At 46.1% G+C, this 24,295-nt stretch overlaps 1 protein-coding gene across 1 annotated transcript; it reads left to right on the top strand.

Annotated features, from left to right (window-relative positions):
- The first annotated feature begins 1,950 nt into the window (after positions 1-1,950).
- LOC130129660 (cyclic nucleotide-gated cation channel beta-3-like) lies at positions 1,951-24,025 on the top strand. The gene is made up of 17 exons (XM_056299250.1): positions 1,951-2,058; positions 5,911-6,001; positions 6,855-6,918; positions 10,937-11,097; positions 11,609-11,908; positions 13,962-14,170; positions 14,339-14,389; positions 15,247-15,333; positions 15,630-15,694; positions 15,829-15,951; positions 16,463-16,604; positions 18,038-18,197; positions 19,739-19,836; positions 21,743-21,826; positions 22,255-22,373; positions 22,734-22,886; positions 23,767-24,025. Exons 1-17 carry the CDS (start codon positions 1,951-1,953, stop codon positions 24,023-24,025), a joined length of 2,274 nt encoding a protein of 757 aa, XP_056155225.1.
- Positions 24,026-24,295: the final 270 nt, after the last annotated feature.

The following is a 24,295-nucleotide window of genomic DNA, read 5'->3' on the forward strand; positions in this document are numbered from 1 at the left end:
TTGTATTTTAAACCTCATCGTTATTCATTTGAGCGTTATGAAGTACTCTGTAATCCACCAGGGCCAAATCCTCTATAAGAAGTCCTCCGTGTGTGGTCTGCGTTCAGATAAGTGCAGTTGATCACATTGGTCAGTTGTAGTAAACTGCAGGGAAACAAATTATTATTTTCCCATCTGGTCCAGCCTTTCAACTTCACATTCCCCCGTCCTTGTAGCCAAACCCAACCCAGCCATGACTCAGAACTAAACATACGTCAGGAGGTATTTTCAAATATTTTTCACCCCAATCTCAGCATGAATGATGCTTTCATTTATTTTTTATTTTTTTGGGGGGGGGGATGAGATGTGCAGTATCTTAAGCGTGATAAAATACCTGACGGGTTGTGAACTCCCAGTTGCTCCTGGTAGAGCCCATTTAAACAACACTGTCTTGCAGTGATTATATTTTTCTTTTCGCAGCCTTTTTTTCCCCCCCCTAATTATTTTTTGTGTACATGCTAAGTAGTAAACAGTAAAAACAGTGCCAACCAAAGGATATGAGATGTAAATCAACATTATAGCTGTGACAAATAGCTAAACACTATTGCTGGAAAGCCCATGTAGCATTAAAGACACATGTCATCCTGTCTATTTTGGCATTTACAATGAAGTAAAACCTTAATAAACATTTTCTTGATATAAATATATGATTCTATCTGTCAAGTTAGCATTTGTTCCTGATAAGGGATCTATCTGTCAGGACTCAAGACTGTGTGTTTCAGAAGGAAACAGGCTTGGAGAGAGACAGAGACAGACAGAGACCGAGAGAGAGAGAGACCAAGAGAGAGAAAGGGCGAGGGAGTGAGAGAGAGAGAGAGAGAGAGAGAGAGAGAGAGAGAGAGAGAGAGGTGTAGACTAATCCTGTTAGCTCCACATGCACACGTTGCGAGGGTTAAATAACTAAGTAAGCGGTCTCTATTTGGGAAGTCTTTGGCTGCAGGTGCCAGAAATAGACAGAATGTAGACTTCCCCCTTCACCCTGCAGGAGTTCATCCCCCACACACAGCAGTTAATACCGACCTCTTCCCTATGTTGGTCAATAATAATAAGCTTTTCAGAAAAATGTACCCAATCAAAAGTGTCACTGTTAAGAGTTACAGCTGTCGAATGCATTTCAACAGGCTCTACACAGTGGCTCTGCTGAAAATGAATTTCTTCATTGGGGACATTGAAGTTTTCTATCTATCTATATCTATTTTGCTAGCTAGCTGTCTGTCTGTCTGTCTGTCTGTCTGTCTGTCTACATCATCTACCCTGGTCTGTCTGTCTGTTCTGCCTGCCTATATCTAGCTAGCTAGCTACCTAGATAGGGGAGCGTGTCTATGTTCCCTCAACCCTAACCTCAATTCATGAGGGAACATGGGGTTGAGGCAACATAGGGCTGACCCCTCTACAGAGCTAGCTATCCATAGTAGAATCCATTACCAGTAAAAGAAAAATAAAATTTATCAACACCTTCCTCGTTCTCACTCTGTTGCCCACCTTGGCCTGAACCCACTGACCTTTACATTTGAGTCAGTTATTAAAAAGAAACACTTGCTTAGCCAATGAACTCGCATTTGCTACCTAAAATTAGAGCTCAACCAAATCTGAATTAAAGAGACGTTCTGAAGTCTTGTTGGACACAGCCGCAGCTGTCTAAGATGTGCTGGCTGCGGTGCCACATTGGGAGATTACTGTCCTATCTGGCAGTGATAGGTGACTGTGATAGCTGATCTGGTGTTTGCCCATGGGAGAAGGGGAGTGCCCAGAGAGAAGTAATGAGCCAAGGGCATTAATTGTCTCAGTCTGTTGTGGTTGTGAGAAGAGGAATACAGGGTTCCTGTAAGGATTTTATAAGAGCAGGGGGGAGATACAGCAGGAGATACAGGGGGAGAATTGAACGAGCCGGCCTGTTTGCTGCACCTGGACATGTTCACCAACTTGAAGAAGTTTCTGGGTGCGCCGGAGCCTCCCTCACACCCGGCAACAGCCCCAGCCCCGGCTCCTGCCCCGGCCCCCACACCTCCACCTCCTAAGGTAAGACTTCTCTCTATTTGGAGTCTTTTCTGTGCAGACAGCTTGATTCTTTGTAGACTTGAACAAAGAAGGTCTTTTTAACCTCCCTGTTGTACTGCTATTTTTGCAGTCAGCTGCTATTCCTTGTAGTAAGCAGGGCCGGAGCATGACGTTAACGGGCCCTAGGCCTCGCCTCCGTTTTGGACTGGCCCCCCACACAGGAATTGTTGATAGGTTAAAAAATGCTACTAATAAAATGATAATAATAATAATAATTTTAAAATATATTTCCCCCCCCTTCCCCCATAATTTTGGGCCCCCTCGGGAAATTGGGGCCCTAGGCCTGGGCCTTGTCGGCCTATGCGGAGATCCGGCCCTGGCAGTAAGTACAGTGAATATAAAAAGTCTACGCACGCCTGTTAAAATGGCAGGTTTCTGTGATGTGGAAAAAATGAAACCAAGCTAAACCATGTCAGAACTTTTTCTGTGTCCTATGGTATATCTAATGCCTTGGAAATTCTTTTGTACCTCTCCCCTGATCGACTCCTTTCAACAACGAGATCCCGTTCATGCTTTGTAAGCTCTTTGTGGACCATGGCTTTTGCAGTTGGATGCAACCAAGAAGATGTCAGGAAAATCCTACAGGAACAGCTGAACTTTATTTGGGGTTAACTGCCATCACTTTAATTAATGGCAGGTGTATACTAACTATAACAATAATAATAATCATCATTACATTGATATAGCACTTTATGTAGACACCGAAAGCGCTTCACAGTGAAAGGTGGGGGGGGGGCTCACCTCAACCACCACCAATGTGTAGCATCCACCTGGTTGATGCACGGCAGCCATTTTGCACCAGAATGTTCACCACACGTCAGCTTGAGGTGGAGAGGGAGGACTCATTGAATCTGTCTGGATTCCGATAACACATTTTTAAGCAATTATAGGCCAATATTGATGAGCTGATTTGATGGATTAATCTGTTAGCATGCCTTGTGTATAGCCAAGTGCTTTTAACATCTGTGTTTTTACCCAGTTGATGGCTTTGAACAAAAACCAACAAATTGGAGAACTGTTCCCGTCTCGCTCATTATTTGAAGGAGCTCTACCTGCAGTTACGGATACAGCCACCTAGAATTGCCGGCTGGTCTGTAACAGGGCCCGTACAGATCCATGGCAGATCCCCTCCGAGTTAATCAGTTTCAGTGGGTGAAACTGGCTTGCAGCCGGCTGGGGGCAGCTGGTACTATAAACCGCTCTTTGTGTTCGTGGTAAATTGACCATTTTTCCTTGAGCACTTCTGAAAGGTCAAACTAACATTCACAATAGGACCCCAGTTTTGTTTTGCGTCCTTGGCATTGCTATGACTGAGTTCATGAGTTGTCCCTGTCAAAGTCAACAATGGCATCTGTGTCAGATCAGTGTTAGCCAGGGAAGCAGCTTGGCGTCGATGTAAAGCCAGATAGTTGTTGTTGCATTAAGCAGGGAAAGCCGTTTCAGGGGTGCTAGGTCAGTTCTCAGGTCTAATACGGTCTACTGTTGTTTTCATGTGGGACACAGGACCTCTGTGCTTTCGTTTAAAACTGAAAAATTAGTCTCAACTTTTCATGGACAGGCAGAATATAAGACCTTGGCACGCCATTCCCATCAAAACAGTTGAGCACAAGCCTATTACACTGTCCAAAAAAACAATGCGTACATTTGTGTACTACTACAACTTAATTATCACAACTTTACATTATCATTCATTTGAAATGAATGAATGAATGAATGAATGGGCATGTTGGCCCAGTGGTTAACACTGCTGCCTCACAGCAAAAAGGTCCCGGGTTTGAACCCCAGGCCGTCCCAGGTCCTTTCTGTGTGGCGTTTGAATGTTCTCCCCGTGTCTGCGTGGGTTTCCTCCGGGTGCTCCGGTTTCCTCCCACCATCAAAAAGACATGCATGTTAGGGTTAATACTCCTGTCTGTGCCCATGAGCAAGGCAATGGAAAGAAGAACTGGAGTCAGCCCCCAGGTGCTGCAGCTGCCTACTGCTCCTATACAATAGGATGGATTGAATGCAGAGAATTAATTCATTGTAAGAATACAATGTCAAATAAAGTGGCTTCAATCATTCATCATAACGGTACAATCGAATGGCTTGTGCTACCCTGGCTATATGAAGTGTAATGACAACATGAGTGCTGTACAGTGGATTGTACCTTTACTGTTATAACTGATATAACTTAAAGCAGCTGTAGACATCTTTTCAACTCCTCCCTAGCATTTCCAAGAGTTTTTATTGTTTGTGTCACTGTCACAAAGAAAACCGGATCCCTTTCTGTTTATTATCAGCCTGGCTACTGTCCAAAGCAAGAACCAACCGTAAGAACCCCAATTTGAACTAGAAACCCTGATCTCAGTGCTATGATAAAGGCAGAGTAAAACATCCAGTAGTATTAATAAGTAGTCAGGTTGTGTTACTTACTGATCCAGTAGAGAGATTGTTAACTGAATGTTTGTTTGGAAAACCTCTCAAGTCCCAGGTGTTGTACTGAACTCTGTTTCCCCGTCAAGATCTGTTTCCTCCTAGCCAGAGTTCAATACAACACCGGGGCGCTTGAGTAACCTTGACCTGACCTCAACCTAACCTTAACCTCAACCTAACTTCAACCTAACCCTAAACTTAACCTAATACTTACTTTAACCTAATAGCTAACCTGTTTCTATGCGAACACTTTCGTCTTGCTAGGGGAAAACTGATCTCGACGGGGAAATGGAGTTCGATACAAAACCAGAGCTCTTTCCATCAAGTGAATGCGCGTCCAAGGTTCATTCCTGTTTTACCTCTATTTCTTTCACTCTCCCTCTTCACCTCCTTTTCCTCCTCCGCCAACGGGGTTCGTTTTTTCTTTCTTGCTGGGTAGAGTCTCCACTGTCACTTTGATTGTTCCACTATCCACCATGTCCACTACTGGGGATAGCTACCAATAGTTACCAGGGAAAACAAAAGTATTACCCTCTTCCTATTTTGGTTTTGCAAAAGGTGATGCACTTCCTTTGTGCGATAAATCCAGCCTTCACTTTCCTGTGAGATCGTCCCCAGTGGCACACAAAACTTGGTTCCCCATAAGCCTGAAAGCGAGGCTTATAGGAAACCAATCTAAATGTCGATGATGTCAAACGCCGATGGTGTCATTCACCTATAGCCATTACACTGTTCAATCAAAATTTACTTCATAATAAGTTAAAGCAAAAAGTTGTCTACTGCTGCTTTAATTTTGGCTAGGATTTGGTATATTGTCATAAATGTGTGTGTAAACATACACGGCCAAATAAAGATGATTCTGATTCGGGAAATCCCAGGTATTCTGGGTATTGTGTGATTAACACAGGTCTATACTTTTTGAATTTGTAAATGAGCTAATGCTGGCTTTTACTCATTAAAAGTGACTATCCACAAGTTCTAAGAGTTGGTGTCCATCATTCCCACAGCTGTGTGCACTTATAAGTCAATATAACTTTCATAGAGGTTTTAGTATATTTGTTATCCTGGATACTACCTGTGTCTTGTAGCATTGCTGTTAATGATTTGGCTTAAGTTGTGCCCTTCCACCAAAGTGTTAACTGGATTTTGTCCGAGTTGTTTTCAAGGTGCCATTTTAAGTGTCCAATCAAACCAAGAGAGTGCTAGCTAAAACAGACGAGTCAATGCAAAATTCACAGAGCAATGACCTTGGCAAGCTGGCCTAGCACCACTTCTGAGTATCTGGAGGAACATTGTTGCTAAATTGTTTTCTAAGTTCTCCCAAAACACCAGTATCGGCAAATAATCGAATCAGTTTTATTTTTGTACAGATGCTAACTGGTCATAATTGTGTACTAACAGGAGGAAAAGCCCCCCGAAAAGAAAGATGAGGAGAAGAAAGAGGAGCCAAATAAAGGAGAACCAAAAAAGGAGGAGGAGGAGGCAAAACCAGGTGAGACCTCTAGTTATGTGTTTTAACTTCATCCACACTAACAGTGAGCGATAGCTAGCTGAAAATGCTCATTTATCAATAACAGCCCATTATTATTCACAGGGCCTCATTCTACATCATCCAGCTCCAGCTATAGATAACATTTTAAGAATGGCATAGCCTGCCATCATTCTCTGTATGATTTTCTGTCTGTGACAACTTTAGCCAGCTGATATTTTGAGCCAAGAACACTCTAAGTTACAAGACACCAAACAGCCACCAAATGAGTTGTGTGAGTTGTTTAACAGGCTGGTAAACAACTAACAGAGCACGCTATTCATCCACAGCGAGCACACTTGCCTGCAGCTTCTCGTGGTATCATTCATTGGCAGAGAAAAATGTTCTGTGTTTTTAGGATGAGGTCAAAGGTTCACTAACCATATCCTTTTATGCAAATCTGTGACTTCGTCTCAGCCAGAGCTTGGTTTCCATCTACAGATAATTGAATGGAAATATAGCAACAACTGAGACTTTAAAAAATGGACTTATAAATGACTTCTTGCCAGCTATGGGGTGACTGCTGTTGTGGCTTTGAACATAACATCGCTAACGCAATTTACCTACAGACACTTGTGCAGACATAATGAGTAGTGCATGATTCAGCAACTGTCAATAATTACAGAACATAATCAACAGCTGGATAATATTGGCTACCCCCCCCCCCCCCTCATTGTGCTTTTAACTGAACTTGATTGGGTTGCTATCTTCCAGACAGTGTCATCTGTGTATTTTATACCCGGGAATCTGAGGGAAGCGTCTAAATGACTGAATAACAGATGAGGCTGATTAACAGAATGCCTCTACCATTTTCTAGGGCCAACACCGGCTCCAGCTCCAGCTGCAGGTGCTGCCCCTGCCAACCCAGAGGGGGCTGAAAAGTAAGAAAAAATAATCGTCTACCTAAGGAAAGTAAATGCTTGGGCTGTTCATTAGGATGGTGGTTTTCAAACCGGCCCTTGATGGCATAATTAAAGCAGCAGTAGGCAACTTCTTTGCTTTAACTTATTGTGAAGTTAATGTTGATTGCACAGTGAAATGGCTATAGAATAATGACACCATCTGCATTATATTGGTTCCCTATAAGCCTCACTTCCATCCATTCATCCATTATCCAAACCGCTTATCCTGCTCCCAGGGTGGCGGGGATGCTGGAGCCTAGCCCAGCAGCCATTGGGCGGCAGGCGGGGAGACACTATACGTATATAAGCCTCACTTTCACTGTGCAATTCTGTCTGCCCCTGGTTATGATCTGGTGGGAAAATGAGGACTCGATTTATGGCACAAAGGACGTGTGTCAATCACTGCACAACCGAAATAGGAATAGGACAGGGCTTTTGTTTTCTCCCGGTAGATTTTAGCAGTTATCCTCAGTAGTGGAAACGGCTAATGGTGGAACAACCGAAGTGACACTGGAAATTCTACCCGGCAAGAGAAAAAGAATCCCAGTGATGGAGGAGGCAAAGACGGCAAACAGGGAGAGTGAGAGAAACAGAGGTAAAACAAGAGCGAACCTCAGATGGGCATTCGGTGTTGTATTGAATTCTGTTCCCCTGTCGAGCTTTTTCCCCCTAGCCAGACGAAAGGGTTCGCATGGAAATGGGTTAGCTAGCAGTTGTCAGAATCACAATTCTGTTTGACAAGTTTAGTTTTGTGTGATGTTTCTGGCTATTGCTGTTATATTGATATATGTTGTGTTTTTGCTTGTTGACTTGTAAATGAACTATTGTACTGTTAGACCCCAGGAAGAATAGTCGCTGATGAGGCAGTGATTAATGGGGATCTGAAATAAAGATAAAGATAAATAAAGATAAAGATAATCTAGTTTATTGGCCAAGTAGGATTGCACATACATGGAATTTGATTAGGCGGCACGGTGGCGCAGTGGTTAGCGCGGTCGCCTCACAGCAAGAAGGTCCTGGGTTCGAGCCCCGGGGTAGTCCAACCTTGGGGGTCATCCCGGGTCGTCCTCTGTGTGGAGTTTGCATGTTCTCCTCGTGTCTGTGTGGGTTTCCTCTGGGTGCTCCAGTTTCCTCCCACAGTCCAAAGACATGTAGGTCAGGTGGATCGGCCGTACTGAATTGTCCCTCGGTGTGTGTGTGTGTGTGTGTGTGTGTGTGTGTGTGTGTGGGCCCTGTGACGGCCTGGCGGCCTGTCCAGGGCGTCTCCCCGCCTGCTGCCCATTGACTGCTGGGATAGGCTGCAGCATCCCCACGACCCTGAGAGCAGGATAAGCGGCATGGATAACGGATGGAATTTGACGCCGGTTTCGTGGCTCTGTCAGTGTACTTAACATAGAATAACAACACAACAACCCAACAATCTTCAGATATAGCAACAATGATTGACTATATATACAAGCAAAATAAGAGGTGATAAAGTACAATGGTACAGACAATATATCAGAGATGCTGAAATAATTGTTAGCAGGTTACTTACATACATGCCTGAGGTAGATGGCCATGACAGAGTGTACCAGTGTATGTACAATGTACAGTACAGTCTTTACAACAGGGCTGGATTTATTTGACAGTGTTAAGCGTTCATTTGGATGACAGCCTGTGGAAAGAAACTTTTAATATCTGGTTGTTTTGGTGTGCAGTGCTCTGTAGCGCTGTATGTATGATTGTATGCATGGTGAGGTTAAGGTGAGCATTAGGTTAAGCTTAGGGTTAGCTTGAACTTAGGTTGAGGTTAAGGTTAGGCCGAGGTCAAGTTAAGGTTAATCAAGTGCCCCGGTGTTGTATCGAACCCCGGCTAGGAGGAAACAGATCTTGACGGGGAAACAGAGTTCAGTACAACACCTGGGGCTTTAGAGGGTTCCAAACCGACATCCCGCTGGCCTTCTCTCTACTGGACCAGTAAGCAACACAACCTGACTACTTATTAATACTACTGGATGTTTTACTCCGCCTTTATCATAGCACTGGGGTCCTGGTTTGTAGTTCAAATTGGGATTCTTACGGTTGGTTCTTGCTTTGGACAGTAGCCAGGCTGATAACAAGCGGGAAGGGACCCGGGTGTCTTTGTGACAGTGGCGCAAATAATGAAGATACTTGGAAACACAACGGGTGGGGGGGAGGTTGAAAAGTTTTCTACAGACTCTAACTACTGGGCAGAATAGCAACACCAGCAGTACTGTGGGCCCCTGAGGACCTGTTTGAATACCACTAGGTTACCAGGCTGAACAAAATATGTAAATGCTCGTCATTTTCCTCTTTTTCAAATGTAAACAGCTTTCAAGGAAACTGAATTGAGCTGTGTTTCCGTCGGAAAATAAAGGGCGGCTGACAGATGGTGTATTGAGGGGTTGATATTAAAATGTCACTTGCCGGGGGGCGTTCGGGGTCTATTCCGTTGCCTACCAACACGGGGACCGCCGGTTCGAATCCCCGTGTTACCTCCGGCTTGGTCGGGCGTCCCTACAGACACAATTGGCCGTGTCTGCGGGTGGGAAGCCAGATGTGGGTTTGTGTCCTGGTCGCTGCACTGGCGCCTCCTCTGGTCGGTCAAGGCCCCTGTTCGGGTGGGGGGTGGGGATAGCGTGATCCTTCCATGCGCTACATCCCCCTGGTGAAACTCTTCACTGTCAGGTGAAAAGAAGTGGCTGGCGACTCCACATGTATCAGGTAGTCTGCTCCACCCCCTGGAGCAGCGACCGGGACGGCTCAGAAGAGTGGGGTAATTGGCCAAGTACAATGGGGGGGAGAAAAAAAAAAGGGGGGGGTAAAAAAAAAAAAGTCACTTGCCTTTGGAGGGCATGGGTGGCCAGAATGGCTCCAGGTGGGAATGACTAAAGCTGATATGATGTCAGTATGTGAAGTCCAACATGTGGTCCAAAAACTAATATGTCACGGCTAATAACCTTCCATGTGTGCTTTGTGTTGCCCCTGAGCTTCCATCCTGCCCCATAAAATCCCCTTCATGTTTGAGCTCTTGTTTTATAGCAGCCACAGAAACGTCCATCGCACCAAGACTGTGACTCTTAAAGTAGCTGAAAGGAGATTAGCAGCTTAGAGATACTGGTGACTTACCAAGGCTGGAGATGGCACTGCGAGTCAGGGCTTTACCTTAAAGCCTTTATATTTAGATCATGATTTATCTGCTGTCAATAAACCTCTCTTTTCATATGTCAACAACAACAACAACAATAGTAATAAGCTAATAATAATAATAATAATGATAGTAATAAACTTTATAAATTTCTTTTGTAAAACGCATCTCAATACGCTTTATATCGGAAAGAAACATGCAAATTAGCTGAATCGGCTCCAATAAGAGGTCCATATTAGACCAGCAGCAGGGTGGCGTTGGTGTCTTTTCTGCACAGTTCCCGCCACGTGGCGGTGGCCTGCAGGGGATTATGTGTTTGGTGGTGTGTGCATAGGCGGCCTTAAGCATCCGGGGGCCCGTTTCAAGAGCTAATGTGGGGCTCTACCCCTACTACTACCCCTACTACTACTACTACTACTTTCAGCTGCTCCTGTTAGGGGGCGCCACAGCGGATCATCCGTTTCCATCTCTTCCCGTCCTCTGCATCTTCCTCTGTCACACCAGCCACCTGCATGTCCTCCCTCACCACATCCATAAACCTCCTCTTTGGCCTTCCTCTTCTCCTCTTCCCTGGCAGCTCCATATGCAGCATCCTTCTCCCAGTATACCCAGCATCTCTCCTCCACACATGTCCACACCATCTCCATCTCACCTCTCTTGCTTTGAGAGCTGCACTCTCCTGAGTGTACTCCTCTAGTCAGTCAGTGTGGTGGTCAGATGTTGATATTGGCCATGTGTAACCTAGAGGAAGTGTGCGTGTTCACACGCCGAACTAGGAGGCTAGCTAACAGGTTATTCATTCCCTGTTCTTGCTGCCAGCAACACCTTTTATTTATCTATCTCCAGTGGGGACGCCCCTTCTTCGTCCCCTCCACCGGTGATCTATTCGCGCTACACAGACGAGACGCTGCAGGACGTGATGAAGAGGTTACGAATGCGGACAGATCTGTACATGGAGGACGTCAACGACCCGTACGCCTCCTCCCCTGAAGTCAGCCCGCCTGTCAGTAAGTACACCCTGGGACTGGACAATCATTCAGTATCGTCCTCCATCATCTTCTAATGGTTTTGCATCGTGTTACGCATTTTTAAATGAACGGTAATGGAAGTCTGTTACCTGAAATCCCTCACAAAACAAGTTCTGACACATCTGAGGGAGTATTATCTGAAGACTAGCTTGACATTCTACTTTACATTACCAAACAGTTCAATGTAATGACCCTCAAATGGATTTGTAAACACGGCATTTTTGCAGATGTATGCAGGTGCTGGGATATATCGATATTGCGTATAAAAGTCACACGTCTCTCTTCATCAGCTTGGCCGGCCTAATACGTGTCACTTCAGACTTTCCGTGGTTAAAACTTAAATTTGGAAATTGAAAGTTTGGCTTTTCCACACAAAGCGGCCCGGAGATCCCCACAGATCAGAACAGGTGGAGGACTGGGTCGCTTATCGTCGCGTTACCTTTTGTCTCATTGCTCTCCTCTCTCTCTCTCTCTCTCGCTTGCTCCTCAGCACCCATCCTGAAGAAGGAGGAGTACGTGAAACTGAAGGAGGCTGAGCGAGTAGCCAGAGAGGCGGCAGAGAAGAAGAAGGCCGAGGAGATGGCCAAGAAAGCGGAAGAGAAGAAGAAGAAGGACGAGGAGAAGCGGGTGGAGGCAGAGAAAAAGGCCGAGGAGGAGCGGCTCGTGGAGGAGGCCAGGAAGAAAGCCCAGTTCCTCCCGGACATCAGCTTCGCCTGGTTCGAGACCCTGATTCAACCCATTGAGGAAAAGATGGACACCGTCCTGGGAAACACCATCGACCCGTTTACAGGTCTGTGATGAACGGAAAGGATGTCCGTGTCACGGCCCTCGCGTCTGTGGATGGACAAAGGTTAACGTCGAACTGAAATCAGCACACACGTCTAACTTTTCACCTCTAAAACCCTTACACACGGCATAATAAAACATTCTGCAATTTTTATTTCTTTTTAAATGACTAATATTGAGGTTTTTTTTTAATACCTTTATCCATAACTGTCTCAACTGTGAGGGAGTGGTCTAGTCCTCATCAATATCCATGAGCTAACTTTTGAGCGACAGGTATAAACAAGGGTTGACGGTAAGGGTGGGCGTGGCTTCATGTTTTGACGATTTGATCTGATTGGCTGTGTGCACACGGGAGATGGCGTCATTAGCGCAAGAAAACAAAAAGATCAGAGGAGGCAAGTGGAACTAGGGGGAGCTCTTTTAAAAAAGAAAACCGGAAGTCTACCTTTTTTAACTGTTTTTTCTCAGTGCAAACACAGTAAAACAATATACGATGGTTAAAGCAACAAGTGATTTTTGAAAACGCTGGTGTTTGAATTTCCACTGCGCGTCCAGAGAACATGCTTTCAGTCCGTTCACTCCAGTGTCAACACTTGCTACCGACACAAAACGTAGAGCACAATGAGTCAACGTTGTGTAGGCCAGTGGTTCTCAACCTTTTTGGGGTCCTGGACCCCCTGCGTATTTTTGATCTACCCTGAGGACCCCTCCACCTGATCTTGGGGGAGGGGGGTTGCAATTTGATAGAAACAGTAGAAACTGCATTTTAAATTGCATTATAGCATTTATTCACTCTTTGGGGCAAAAATAAGAGCTTTCAGTTGTAACTTAGATATAGTTAACAAAACAGAATATGTATTCAGTAACTTTCAGATATATGTAACAAAACAGAATATGTATTCAGTAACTTTCAGATATATGTAACAACACAGAATATGTATTCAGTAACTTTCAGATATATGTAACAAAACAGAATATGTATTCAGTAACTTTCAGATATATGTAACAAAACAGAATATGTATTCAGTAACTTTCAGATATATGTAACAAAACAGAATATGTATTCAGTAACTTTCAGATATGTGTAACGAAACAGAATATGTATTCAGTAACTTTCAGATATGTGTAACAAAACAGAATATGTATTCAGTAACTTTCAGATATATGTGACAAAACAGAATATGTATTCAGTAACTTTCAGATATATGTAACAAAACACAATATGTATTCAGTAACTTTCAGATGTATATAACGAAACAGAATATGTATTCAGTAACTTTCAGATATATGTAAGAAAACAGAATATGTATTCAGTAACTTTCAGATAGATGTAACGAAACAGAATATGTATTCAGTAACTTTCAGATATATGTAACAAAACAGAATATGTATTCAGTAACTTTCAGATATATGTAACAAAACAGAATATGTATTCAGTAACTTTCAGATATATGTAACAAAACAGAATATGTATTCAGTAACTTTCAGATATATGTAACAAAACAGAATATGTATTCAGTAACTTTCAGATATATGTAACAAAACAGAATATGTATTCAGTAACTTTCAGATATATGTAAGAAAACAGAATATGTATTCAGTAACTTTCAGATATATGTAACAAAACAGAATATGTATTCAGTAACTTTCAGATATATGTAACAAAACAGAATATGTATTCAGTAACTTTCAGATATATGTAACAACAGAATTTTTATGCAGTAACTTTTAACAATGCAAACGGGAGCGAGATGTCTTATTAAAATACAATAAATTACACTTGTGAAACAGATGTAATTAGAGAAAAAAGTCCTGTTACCCTTTATAGTTTAGGTAGATAAAGGTCTCAGTCACATTTGAGTAAAATAATCCTATTTCTATAAATGTCATAGGATCTTTTTTTTTTAAAGATATTTTATTTTCACGGACCCCTTGCAATTACACCACGGACCACTAGGGGTCCGCGGACCCCCGGTTGAGAACCACTGGACTGTAGGGTCATAGGCAACACTTAACGCTAAATGTTTTGCCGTCTCTTTGTCTGCTTCTCTATCTAGATCGTCTGTATATTGTCTGGCTGGCCGTTGTGGCGGTAGCGTACAACTACAACGTTTGGTTTGTTATTGCGAGGCTGGCCTTCCCTTACCACTCCCCAGCGGCGATCCCTTACTGGGTTTGCTGCGACGTCCTTGCCGACCTCGTGACCATCGTCGATGCCATCGTCTGGCAGCCGCGACTTCAGTATGTCAAAGCGGGGGACATCGTGGTGAGTCTTCCGAAGCCACAAGGGGCGCCGCACACTCGCCAGAATCTACCCAAGTCTTTTAACCCTGGCTGCGGGCCTGCCCCGTTATCTGAATGTACCTCCTCTGTACGTGTTCTTTGATTCTCCTGAATTCTGACAGTCCTAAACAGAACCTCCTTTGCCTTGCAGAGAGACAGGGCCCTGACAAAGCCTCATTACCGGGAATCGCATCGGTTCAGGGTGAGAACGTAACTGGATATCTCAGCACAGCAACATAAATTCTGAGTTATTATGGCACTGATGGAACTGGAAACAGAGTCTGAGTCCAGGTGGCGTAGCGGTCGATTCCGTTGCCTACCAACACGGGGATCGCCGGTTCGAATCCCCGTGTTACCTCCGGCTTGGTCGGGCGTCCCTACAGACACAAATTGGCCGTGTCTGCGGGTGGAAAGCCGGATGTGGGGGTGTGTCCTGGTCGCTGCACTAGCGCCTCCTCTGGTCGGTCTTGGTGCCTGTCCAGGGGGGAGGGGGTACTGGGGGGAACAGCGTGATCCTCCCACGCGCTACGTCCCCGTGGTGAAACTCCTCACTGTCAGGTGAAAAGAAGCGGCTGGCGACTCCACATGTATGGGAGGAGGCATGTGGTAGTCTGCAGCCCTCCCCGGGTCGGCAGAGGAGGTGGAGCAGCGACCAGGATTTAGCCTCATATTCACTCCTCCTTTCCTTGCAAGGGAGTCAAAGATATTCAGCTCCTCATCATAATGGGGTGTGATGAGTCTTTGTTTCTCTGGCGCAGTTTCAATTATTTCATTTCAACGTCGTGGAAACGGAAAATGAGGTGGATCAGGTCCACAAGGAAATGGGGCATTATGGTGAAAGTAAGTCTGATCACTCCAACAGCACCAAAATAAAGTCACAAGATGGCGAAATGATCTCATCCCGACACATGATTTTTTTCCGGGTGTCTTTAAGTCAAAAAGTTGTTACATATGAAAACCCCACCCATGTGATTCAGTGGAGATTAAAACAAATGTCATGTCTGGGCTTTATAACAAAGCATTTTTCTATAATCTCTTCTTCCATTTGTCTTCGTGCAGAGTGACATGATGAGCATCATACCTTTTGACCTTCTCGGCTTGCAGTTTGGATTTTCATCCGTATTCAGGGTCAATCGCATGATGAGGGTAAGAAAGATGAGAATAAGCCGTTTAAATCAGTGGTTTTCGAACTGAGGGTCGTGACCTACAAGTGGGTCGCAGCAGGGGACCGGGTGGGTCTCTGATGCCCTCCGGGGGTCATTTGTGTTATGGGATAGGAGATGTGCCTGTGACAGCACTTCACACGGCCGCCACAGGAAGTAACCCCAACACAGCTGCATTGCGTTCATTTTTTTACGCGTTAAATTTGTCAAATTAATCGCAAAAATTAACTTGTTAATTTTGACTGCACTAATTATTACCATCACTATTGTATCTTCCAGATTGACTGCTTCTTTGAGTTCAGCGATCGACTTGAGAGTATGATGGCCAAGGCGTACATCTGGAGGTGAAAGATGAAATGATAATGACAGCATTCACCCAGAAGCAGAGAAAGAGCTCTGTCTCTGTACATTACTCTATTTCCATCCGTCTCTGTATCTACTGCCCCTGAACCTCCTCTCCCTCTGCTTTGTGTCTCAGAGTGGCTCGTACCACCGGCTACCTGCTCTTCGTCCTCCACATTAACGCCTGTCTTTACTATGTGGCTTCGGTGTACCAGGGCATCAACACCACGAAATGGGTGTACAGCGGAGAGGGCAACGCGTACGTACAATAATACATCATAACATGTAATACATACTAGTATCTGAGCACTGCGGGAGCACAGACCAGCGATGAGATGATCAGTCGACTAATCAGTTAGTTGGACGGGACATTTTTCGTAGTCGATTAATCGTTTTGAGTTTTTCCACTGATGAAAATACCACACACTTGTCAGTTGCAGTTTGATAAAAGTTCAGATTTGCTTGCTGTGCTCTGATTTATATCACTATTAAGTTAATACTTGAGGGTTTTCTGACTCCGGAAACTTGAGACGGGCATTCGTCAGTGTTTTGGCCCTTTAACGGACCAAAGGATTCATCGATTAATGTAAAAGATTATCAATAGATGAATCGACTGCCCCACCACAGACACTTCAACTGTGATGTTTGTGACGGCGACGGGTCATTCAGGTGTTCTTCCAACAGAAAACGACAGAAGACAACTCTCTCGCCTCCGACCGCCGTCCGTTGCCGTGAAAAGTGTCTCTCTCTGTCCTGACGTCCCTTCACAGGTACCTGCGCAGTTACTACTTTGCCATCCGCAGTCTGATCAACATCGGTGGTCTTCCGGAGCCCCATACAGTGTTCGAGATCTTCTTCCAGATGACCAACTTCTTCATAGGCGTCTTCGTCTTCTCCGGCTTGATTGGACAGGTAAGACGGGGTCCCAAACGACGGGGGAACCACGGGGACAGACGGGCGCTCCCGCGAACCAGGGATCAGGAACATTTATTTGTCATCTAATTCCGTGCACCTGCGCAAATGAAATGAAACAAAATACCGTTTCCCCCCAGCCCACAGCAGCGCAACGCAAAGACAAACTCACAGCCGAAATACAAGAACACAAATACCCAAACTACAAGGACACAAATACCCAAACTACAAGGACACAAATACCCAAACTACAAGAACACAAATACCCAAACTACAAGAACACATATATCCAACGTATCCAAGAGACAGAATGCCAGGATGACTGTTGGAACTGCCGGTCTGCATGGGCTAGCAGTTAGCTTAGCCTGCCCCGCTTCCACGTCCTGTCAGACCGCCCTCGGTGTTTCCTCTTTGGGTGCAGCTCCAGCCAGGGCCGTGGTCCCTGGGCCCACAGGACGCAGCAGACCAGGCTCTCCCAGCTTATCCAGCGCCAGCTCTCCCAGCCAGACACCTTCGACACACCTCCCCGCACTCCACACGACGACACAAAAAACACAGCTAGGCGAGGCGAGGCCGCCCACAGTGTTACCTCCTTGGGCTCAGTTCCAGGCAGGGCCGTGGTCCCTGGGCTCACAGGACGCAGCAGACCAAGCTCTCCCAGCTGATCCAGCGCCGGCTCTCCCAGTGATCAAACGAAGACAAACTTAGACGCAGACGTGGACAAAGACACTGCACGGACGGTACTGGGTGAGGCCGCCGCAAACCTAAGTTCGCGCCGCCATCTTCCCGCACCGGTACTGGGTGAGGCCACTGCAAACGTGAATTCACGCCGCCATCTTCCCATGGAAGCGGAAGGATGAACGGTTGATTTGGAAAATTTTGCCATGTGCGTTTCAAGCCTCAAACGATGGAAAGCGATGCGGCGTGTGCTGGTTTTCTTCTTCGCAGGTAATAAAGTGAACATTTACGAAGTCTGACCTAAACAACGGCAGAAGCGGGGGTAGACAGCCGCTGTGTGGCTAAACTGTGGACTGTACCTTTAAAGAATAAATTATAGTACATGCATTGCAGCCGGGAACTGCTGCAGCTGGGACGCGAACCCGGGTCACTCGCACAACGGGTGACTGTGCTAACCGGTCAAGTAAAGGGTCTGACCTGTTAGCCAACCGGCTAGTGAGTCTACTCAGTCATGATCGTTACAATATGTTTGATTCACGGATAATGTATTACAATGAGTCATTAAGTCCTCTCTGAGGTACATACACCCCCAATGCAAAAAGTGAGCTCACCCGAACGCCGCTGTGTAGTTCAGATATACCTTCTCATCACACGGATTATTCTTCAACACAAGTCATACCATAGATTTCAATTCATTTTTACTCCAAGTTATTAATTTGAGCCCTCTCTCTCTCTCTCTGCTCTCCGTCTGTCAGATGAGAGATGTCATCGGTGCAGCCACAGCGGGTCAGACGTACTTCCAGGCCTCCATGGACGGCTGTGTGGCCTACATGAACACATACGGCATCCCCAAACTGGTACAGAACAGAGTCCGGACCTGGTACAACTACACCTGGGATGCCCAGGGCATGCTGGGTGAGTCTGGAGCTGCCGACCAGGCTGTACTGGTGATGGATGACGGCCCATAAGGAGTTAAAGGTTTTTGCATGTGTACACCCTTGGAGCAATGCCTTGGTTTGTACTGAAAACTAACAGACAAATGCAACAGTTTTGAGAGTCGGCACGTTAGCCTTTACATTTAACTATATACAGGATTTAGGGCGTCCGGGCGGCGTGGCGGTCTATTCCGCTGCCTACCAACACGGGGATCGCCGGTTCGAATCCCCGTGTTACCTCCAGCTGGTCAGGCGTCCCTACAGACACAATTGGCCGTGTCTACGGGTGGGAAGCCGGATGTGGGTATGTGTCCTGGTCGATCGGGGCGCCTGTTTGGGGAGGCATGTGGTAGTCTGCAGCCCTCCCTGAATCGGCAGAGGGGGTGGAGCAGTGACCAGGACGGCTCGGAAGAGTGGGGTAATTGGCCAGATACAATTGGGGAGAAAGGGGGTGGGGGGGGACTAAATACAGGATTTGGAGTAACTGTTGGTTGGGTATCTGATGCCATGAACGGGTATCTCACCAGCTGCTCTCGCTCTCACTAATATTCACTCTCCTTTGTGGGTAACACTTTAGTATGGGGAACGTAGTCAACATTAATTAGGTGCTTATTAGCATGCAAATTAGCAACATATTGGCTCTTAATTGGTCATTATTACGTACTCATTAATGCCTTATTCTGCATGGCCTTATTATACAACCAGTAAGCCATTAACTATGAGTTTTCCCTCTATAACCTCAGAAGTATTGCTTATTAGTAGTACCATCTCAATATGCTTTGCTTAGTATGGCCTTTATAAGGTGGTAGTACCACAAGAACAGTTATTCTCCCTTACTAACACTTAATGAATATGGTCTGTTCTTACATAACAACACACAACACTACAAGTGTTCATAGTGTTAAATTACTGTAAATTAAGTTTTTGTTACTTAGAATATGTTCCCCATACTAAAGTGACATCTTGATCATTACTAATTCACTGGTAATTACGTTTTTGTTACTTAGAATATGTTCCCCATGCTAAAGTGACATCTTGATCATTACTAATTCACTAGTAATTAAGTTTTTTTATGTTCCCCATACTAAAGTGTTACCAAATTTGGATTTTAATCTCTGCATCTTGTGAGTGCTGGAACCATTACACGGCCTTGTAACAAAAACTGAATCAAAGATATTTACATTTGATTGACGGATGTCTTTCTGCGGCATGGCGGGGGGGGGGGGGTAAAAAAAGGCAATTTTGAAAATATTTCTGAAAACTGTAAAATTTTCTTGACGTGTTGGTTCAGAGGTTAAGCATGTTCAGAAGCCAATTGTTAAGTATGTTCTGTTAGCCAGAAAGAGCTGGGGAAAAAAAGTACATTAACCTGGCTCTCAATTAACTTTAAATAAAAAAGACTTTATTTCACTGTGGGGAATCTTTTAGAGACCAAAGACTTTGCATGAAACGTTAAATCTCCACCTCCTCATTCACCGTACAAACCAACAAAAAGTTGATCAAACACACCTTCTCCTCCAGACGAGTCCGAGCTGCTGGACAAGATGCCTCTGGTGATGAGAGTCGCCATCGCTGTGGACATCAACCTGGCCACCTTCCAGAAGATCACCCTGTTTCAGGTCAGCTATCAGAGCCTTCAGTCTCCCCTGTCACTCTGACTTTGGTGAGGAACAGCTGACTGGACGACAGGGAGGAGTTAACGGGGAGAGTCACAACCTCCACAAAATATACCACACATGGCTGGAAGCAAAACAGAAACATTGGGGTGGCGTGGCGGTCTATTCCGTTGCCTACCAACATGGGGATCGCCGGTTTGAATCCCCGTGTTACCTCCGGCTTGGTCAGGCGTCTCTACAGACACACTAGGCCGTGTCTGCGGGTGGGAGGCCGGATGTGGGTATGTGTCCTGGTCGTTGCACTAGCGCCTCCTCTGGTCGGTTGGGGCGGCTGTTCAGGGGGGAGGGGGAACTGGGGGGAACAGCTTAATCCTCCCACGCGCTACGGCCCCCTGGTGAAACTCCTCACTGCCAGGTGAAAAGAAGCGGCTGGCGACTCCACACGTATGGGAGGAGGCATGTGGTAGTCTGCAGCCCTCCCCGGATCGGCAGAGGGGGTGGAGCAGAGACCGGGACAGCTGGGAAGAGTGGGGTAATTGGCAGGATACAATTGGGGAGAAAAAGGGGGGGATCACAAACACCCCCCCCCCCCCCAGAAACATCAACACACACACAGTACGTACGCATGCAAACACACACAGACACACTCAAAACAAACAAACACAATGCAAGCTGCAGGAGGACAGAGAAGATGAGACACTGCAGGCAGCAGGACTGTGCAGGCGTCTTGTGTTTTAAATCACAGGCATGTCAGATTCTCGTGCGTTTCAGCCTGTATGGCTTCGGTTGACATTTGAAAACATGAGGTTTGACTCGGCTGAACCTGAGGATAAGACTCAGCCTTTAACCTGAGCCCGCTACAGGGTCTGTCATGACCCCCGCTGTCTCTGGATTACACACCAAACCGTCATATCCCTGTTACTGGATCATCCACCTTCTACTAGACATGCACCGACCATGGCATTGACCATCTGGCTGACACCGGGCGACACGGAGTATCTGGGGTATCATTACCCCAGACTAAAATCCAATACCAAAAGCTCCGAGTAACATATAAGGAATAGCAGTAAAATGGCTAGATGCACTGCACTCTGGCACATGGAAGCCCGTGTTTATTCAACAGGGGTAAAATAAGATCCTACCTCAATTACTTTGCCCACTGACCCCAAACTAATGCTCAGAGTCTGCACTGTTCAGTAAAAGTAACGGACTGGATCGGTACTGGCTATCAGCATATATTAAAAGACTCCGAACCGGTGTCAGCAGTAAAAAACAAAACAAGTGGCATTGGCTCATCCCCCCCTACTTGCGTACCCATCTTTATATGGCGATGGAGCTGCAGGTAGATTATTATCAACTCACTGTTTTCGAAGCATTTTGGGCGGCACGGTGGCGCAGTGGTTAGCGTGGTCACCTCACAGCAAGAAGGTCCTGGGTTCGAGCCCCGGGGTAGTCCAACCTTGGGGGGGGTCGTCCCGGTTCGTCCTCTGTGTGGAGTTGGCATGTTCTCCCCGTGTCTGCGTGGGTTTCCTCCGGGGGCTCCGGTTTCCTCCCACAGTCCAAAAACATGTAGGTCAGGTGAATCGGCCGTACTAAATTGTCCCTAGGTGTGTGTGTGTGTGTGTGTGTGTGTGTGTGTGTGTGTGTGTGTGTGTGTGTGTCGGCCCTGTGTGATGGTCTGGCGGCCTGTCCAGGGTGTCTCCCTGCCTGCCACCCAACGACTGCTGGGATAGGCTCCTGCGACCCTGAGAGCAGGACAAGCGGTTCGGATAATGGATGGATGGATGTATTTCGAGGCATCTAAAAGAATTTGGACAACACGGCGGACCCTGCGAGCTTGACTTCCTCTACAGCCCCTCACATCCTTCTGGAGCACATCAGCTTTTCAATTTTGTGTCATCTCCCACAGGGCTGTGACCAGCAGATGTTGGTGGACATGTTGCTGAGGCTCAAGTCCATCGTCTATCTACCCGGAGACTTTGTTGTGACCAAAGTGAGTGTGTGCGAGAGAGAGAGAGAGAGCGAGAGCGAGAGAGAGCGAGAGCGAGAAAGAGAGAGACAGAGAGAGAGAGGGAGAGAGAGGGATGGAGGGAGGGAGAGAGAGCGAGAGAGAGCGAGAGAGAGAGCGAGAGAGAGAGCGAGAGAGAGACAGAGAGAGACAGAGAGAGAGCGAGAGAGAGAGCGAGAGAGAGACAGAGAGAGAGAGAGGGAGAGAGAGGGATGGAGGGAGAGAGAGCGAGAGAGAGAGCGAGAGCGAGCGAGAGAGAGAGAGCTCTAAAAAACACGTCTAAGACAAGTCAGAGCAACCATGCCCTCTAGTGGTTGTTGTTATCAGCACACTATGAAACATGTCTGCATGTGATTTTATGATCAAATTAAACTGGTCTCCTCTGTGTGTTGCGCCGCTGCTGCCCTCTGCAGGGGGATATCGGTAAAGAGATGTACATCATTAAAAGTGGAGCGGTGCAGGTGGTTGGGGGTCCGGACAACAGCATCGTGTTCGTCACACTGAAGGCCGGCTGTGTGTTTGGAGAGATCAGGTGGGTCTCCAAACACCATCTGCCATTCAACACAACTGTTGTGCCACCAGTCGGTTGTGCGTCACCGACTCGTGACGAATAAAATAAACTACCAATCTGAAAATTCACTGTACTGATTTATAAGACTGAAACCCTCTTTCAAAGGAACGGCTTATTTAATTTTGATTCAAAAATGCAGTTTATACACTACAGCTTGCCTCACACAAACAGTAGACCTCACACACACGTCTCTTATGGGATGGCTGACAAGGACAGAGCGCCATCTAGCTGTTAACTACAGCACAGTCCAACTGGAAACATCAAAAATAAAGTATATGTCCATACCATTCTGGCCCTAACAATGGTCTCCTCTCCCTCCAGTCTACTACAGTCAGCTAAAGATGGAGGGAACAGGCGGACGGCTAACGTTAAAGCCCATGGCTTTGCTAACCTCTTCGTCCTGGAGAAGAAAGACCTGTTTGACATCCTGGTCCATTACCCAGAGTCCCAGAAGGTGCTGGCCAGGAAGGGGAAGTGAGTCATTATCAAGTAGTGAACAACACCAACACAAACCGGGCCTTGAAGGTAATCTGGTGTATTGACTGACGTGACGTCTGACCAATCGGAGCACTGTTAGTTGGAAATGTGTTAGTCGATTGGTCAGATTTCAGTGGAGTTCACACGACTGGTTGACCCTCCGTTAGTTCCAGGCTGGTTTGGCTTGTTTTGAGCTATTCTTTACGGAGCTTCAGATATTTCATCCATTAAAATGCTGTGGCAGTCTATTCAGTTGCCTACCAACACGGGGATCGCTGGATCGAATCCCCATGAAGCCGGATGTGGGTATGTGTCCTGATCACTGCACTAGCGCCTCCTCTGGTTGGTCGGGGCGCCTGTTCAGGGGGGGGGGGACTGGGGGGGAATAGTGTGATCCTCCCATGCGCTATTTTCCCCTGGTGAAACTCCTCACTGCCAGGTGAAAAGAAGCAGCTGGTGACTCCACATGTATGGGAGGAGGCATGTGGTAGTCTGCAGCCCTCCCCAGATCGGCAGAGGGGGTGGAGCAGAGCCCGGGACGGCTCGGAAGAGTGGGGTAATTGGCCAAGTACAATTGAAGAGTAAAAGGGAAACCCCCCCCCCAAAAAAAAATGCTGCTGTAAATCCCAGCATGCAAAGCTGTACAGATCAGATCTGAATCTCTGGGGAAGGTCCATTTAATCTCTGCAAGGCTCGTTCAGAAAGTCTTTAGTGAACGTTTTGCAACACTGCAGGCATCACAAGTATAATTACAGAAACTCAAGTCTTAGTTCCCACATCTTGGTTTCCACCTCGTGAACGCTGTGTGGAACTCTACCTTGCACTTTTTTAAAGGCCGCCTGGAGGTTAATCACAAATGATATGTTTGATTGTCAAGGGTACTGATGAAAGCCAAAGGACCTGGAGCCACCAAAGCAGTCCAGAAGAGGAACGCTCTGACTCTGTTTGGAACCAGACCACCGACTCCCAAGCTGTTCCAAGTCTTGGCTGCTTTTGGCAAAGGACGCTTCCTGGAAAAACTCAAGGTAGACAACACTCGGCAGGCTCACAGCACATACAGTAAAGCACGGCGCCGCGACAGTACTGACCAACCTGCACAAAATGTGAAGAAGAAACACAGGGACAGGAAACCCTAGGTAGGGATGGGGGCAGTAGAGGCACACCGATGTGGCATCAGGAGGGGTTAAAGTAGGGCAGAACGATATCGACGAAATGACCCATCACAATATTTTTGACCTCGATGTTGATCATGTGACTTGAGTCCCAAGTCCTTAAGTTTGAGTTTCAAGTTCTGAACAAGTCAGTGTGCACTCTTCATCAAATTGAATGCCAGGTCAACATTTTAACAGCAGATAAATACTAAATGTACACAAACCACGACTGCTTTTGAACATGTGTATCCATTA

The sequence above is a fragment of the Lampris incognitus genome, chromosome 19, assembly GCF_029633865.1.
Source record: "Lampris incognitus isolate fLamInc1 chromosome 19, fLamInc1.hap2, whole genome shotgun sequence".
NCBI classification, from domain to species: Eukaryota; Metazoa; Chordata; class Actinopteri; order Lampriformes; family Lampridae; genus Lampris; species Lampris incognitus.

Excerpts from the sequence above, each read along its gene's own strand:
- LOC130129660 (XM_056299250.1), top strand. The coding sequence starts at position 1,951 with ATGTTCACCAACTTGAAGAAGTTTCTGGGTGCGCCGGAGCCTCCCTCA. Across the intron at positions 15,952-16,462 it reads TACAGCGGAGAGGGCAACGC|GTACCTGCGCAGTTACTACT; the intron begins GTACGTACAATA and ends GTCCCTTCACAG. Across the intron at positions 18,198-19,738 it reads GGATGCCCAGGGCATGCTGG|ACGAGTCCGAGCTGCTGGAC; the intron begins GTGAGTCTGGAG and ends CTTCTCCTCCAG.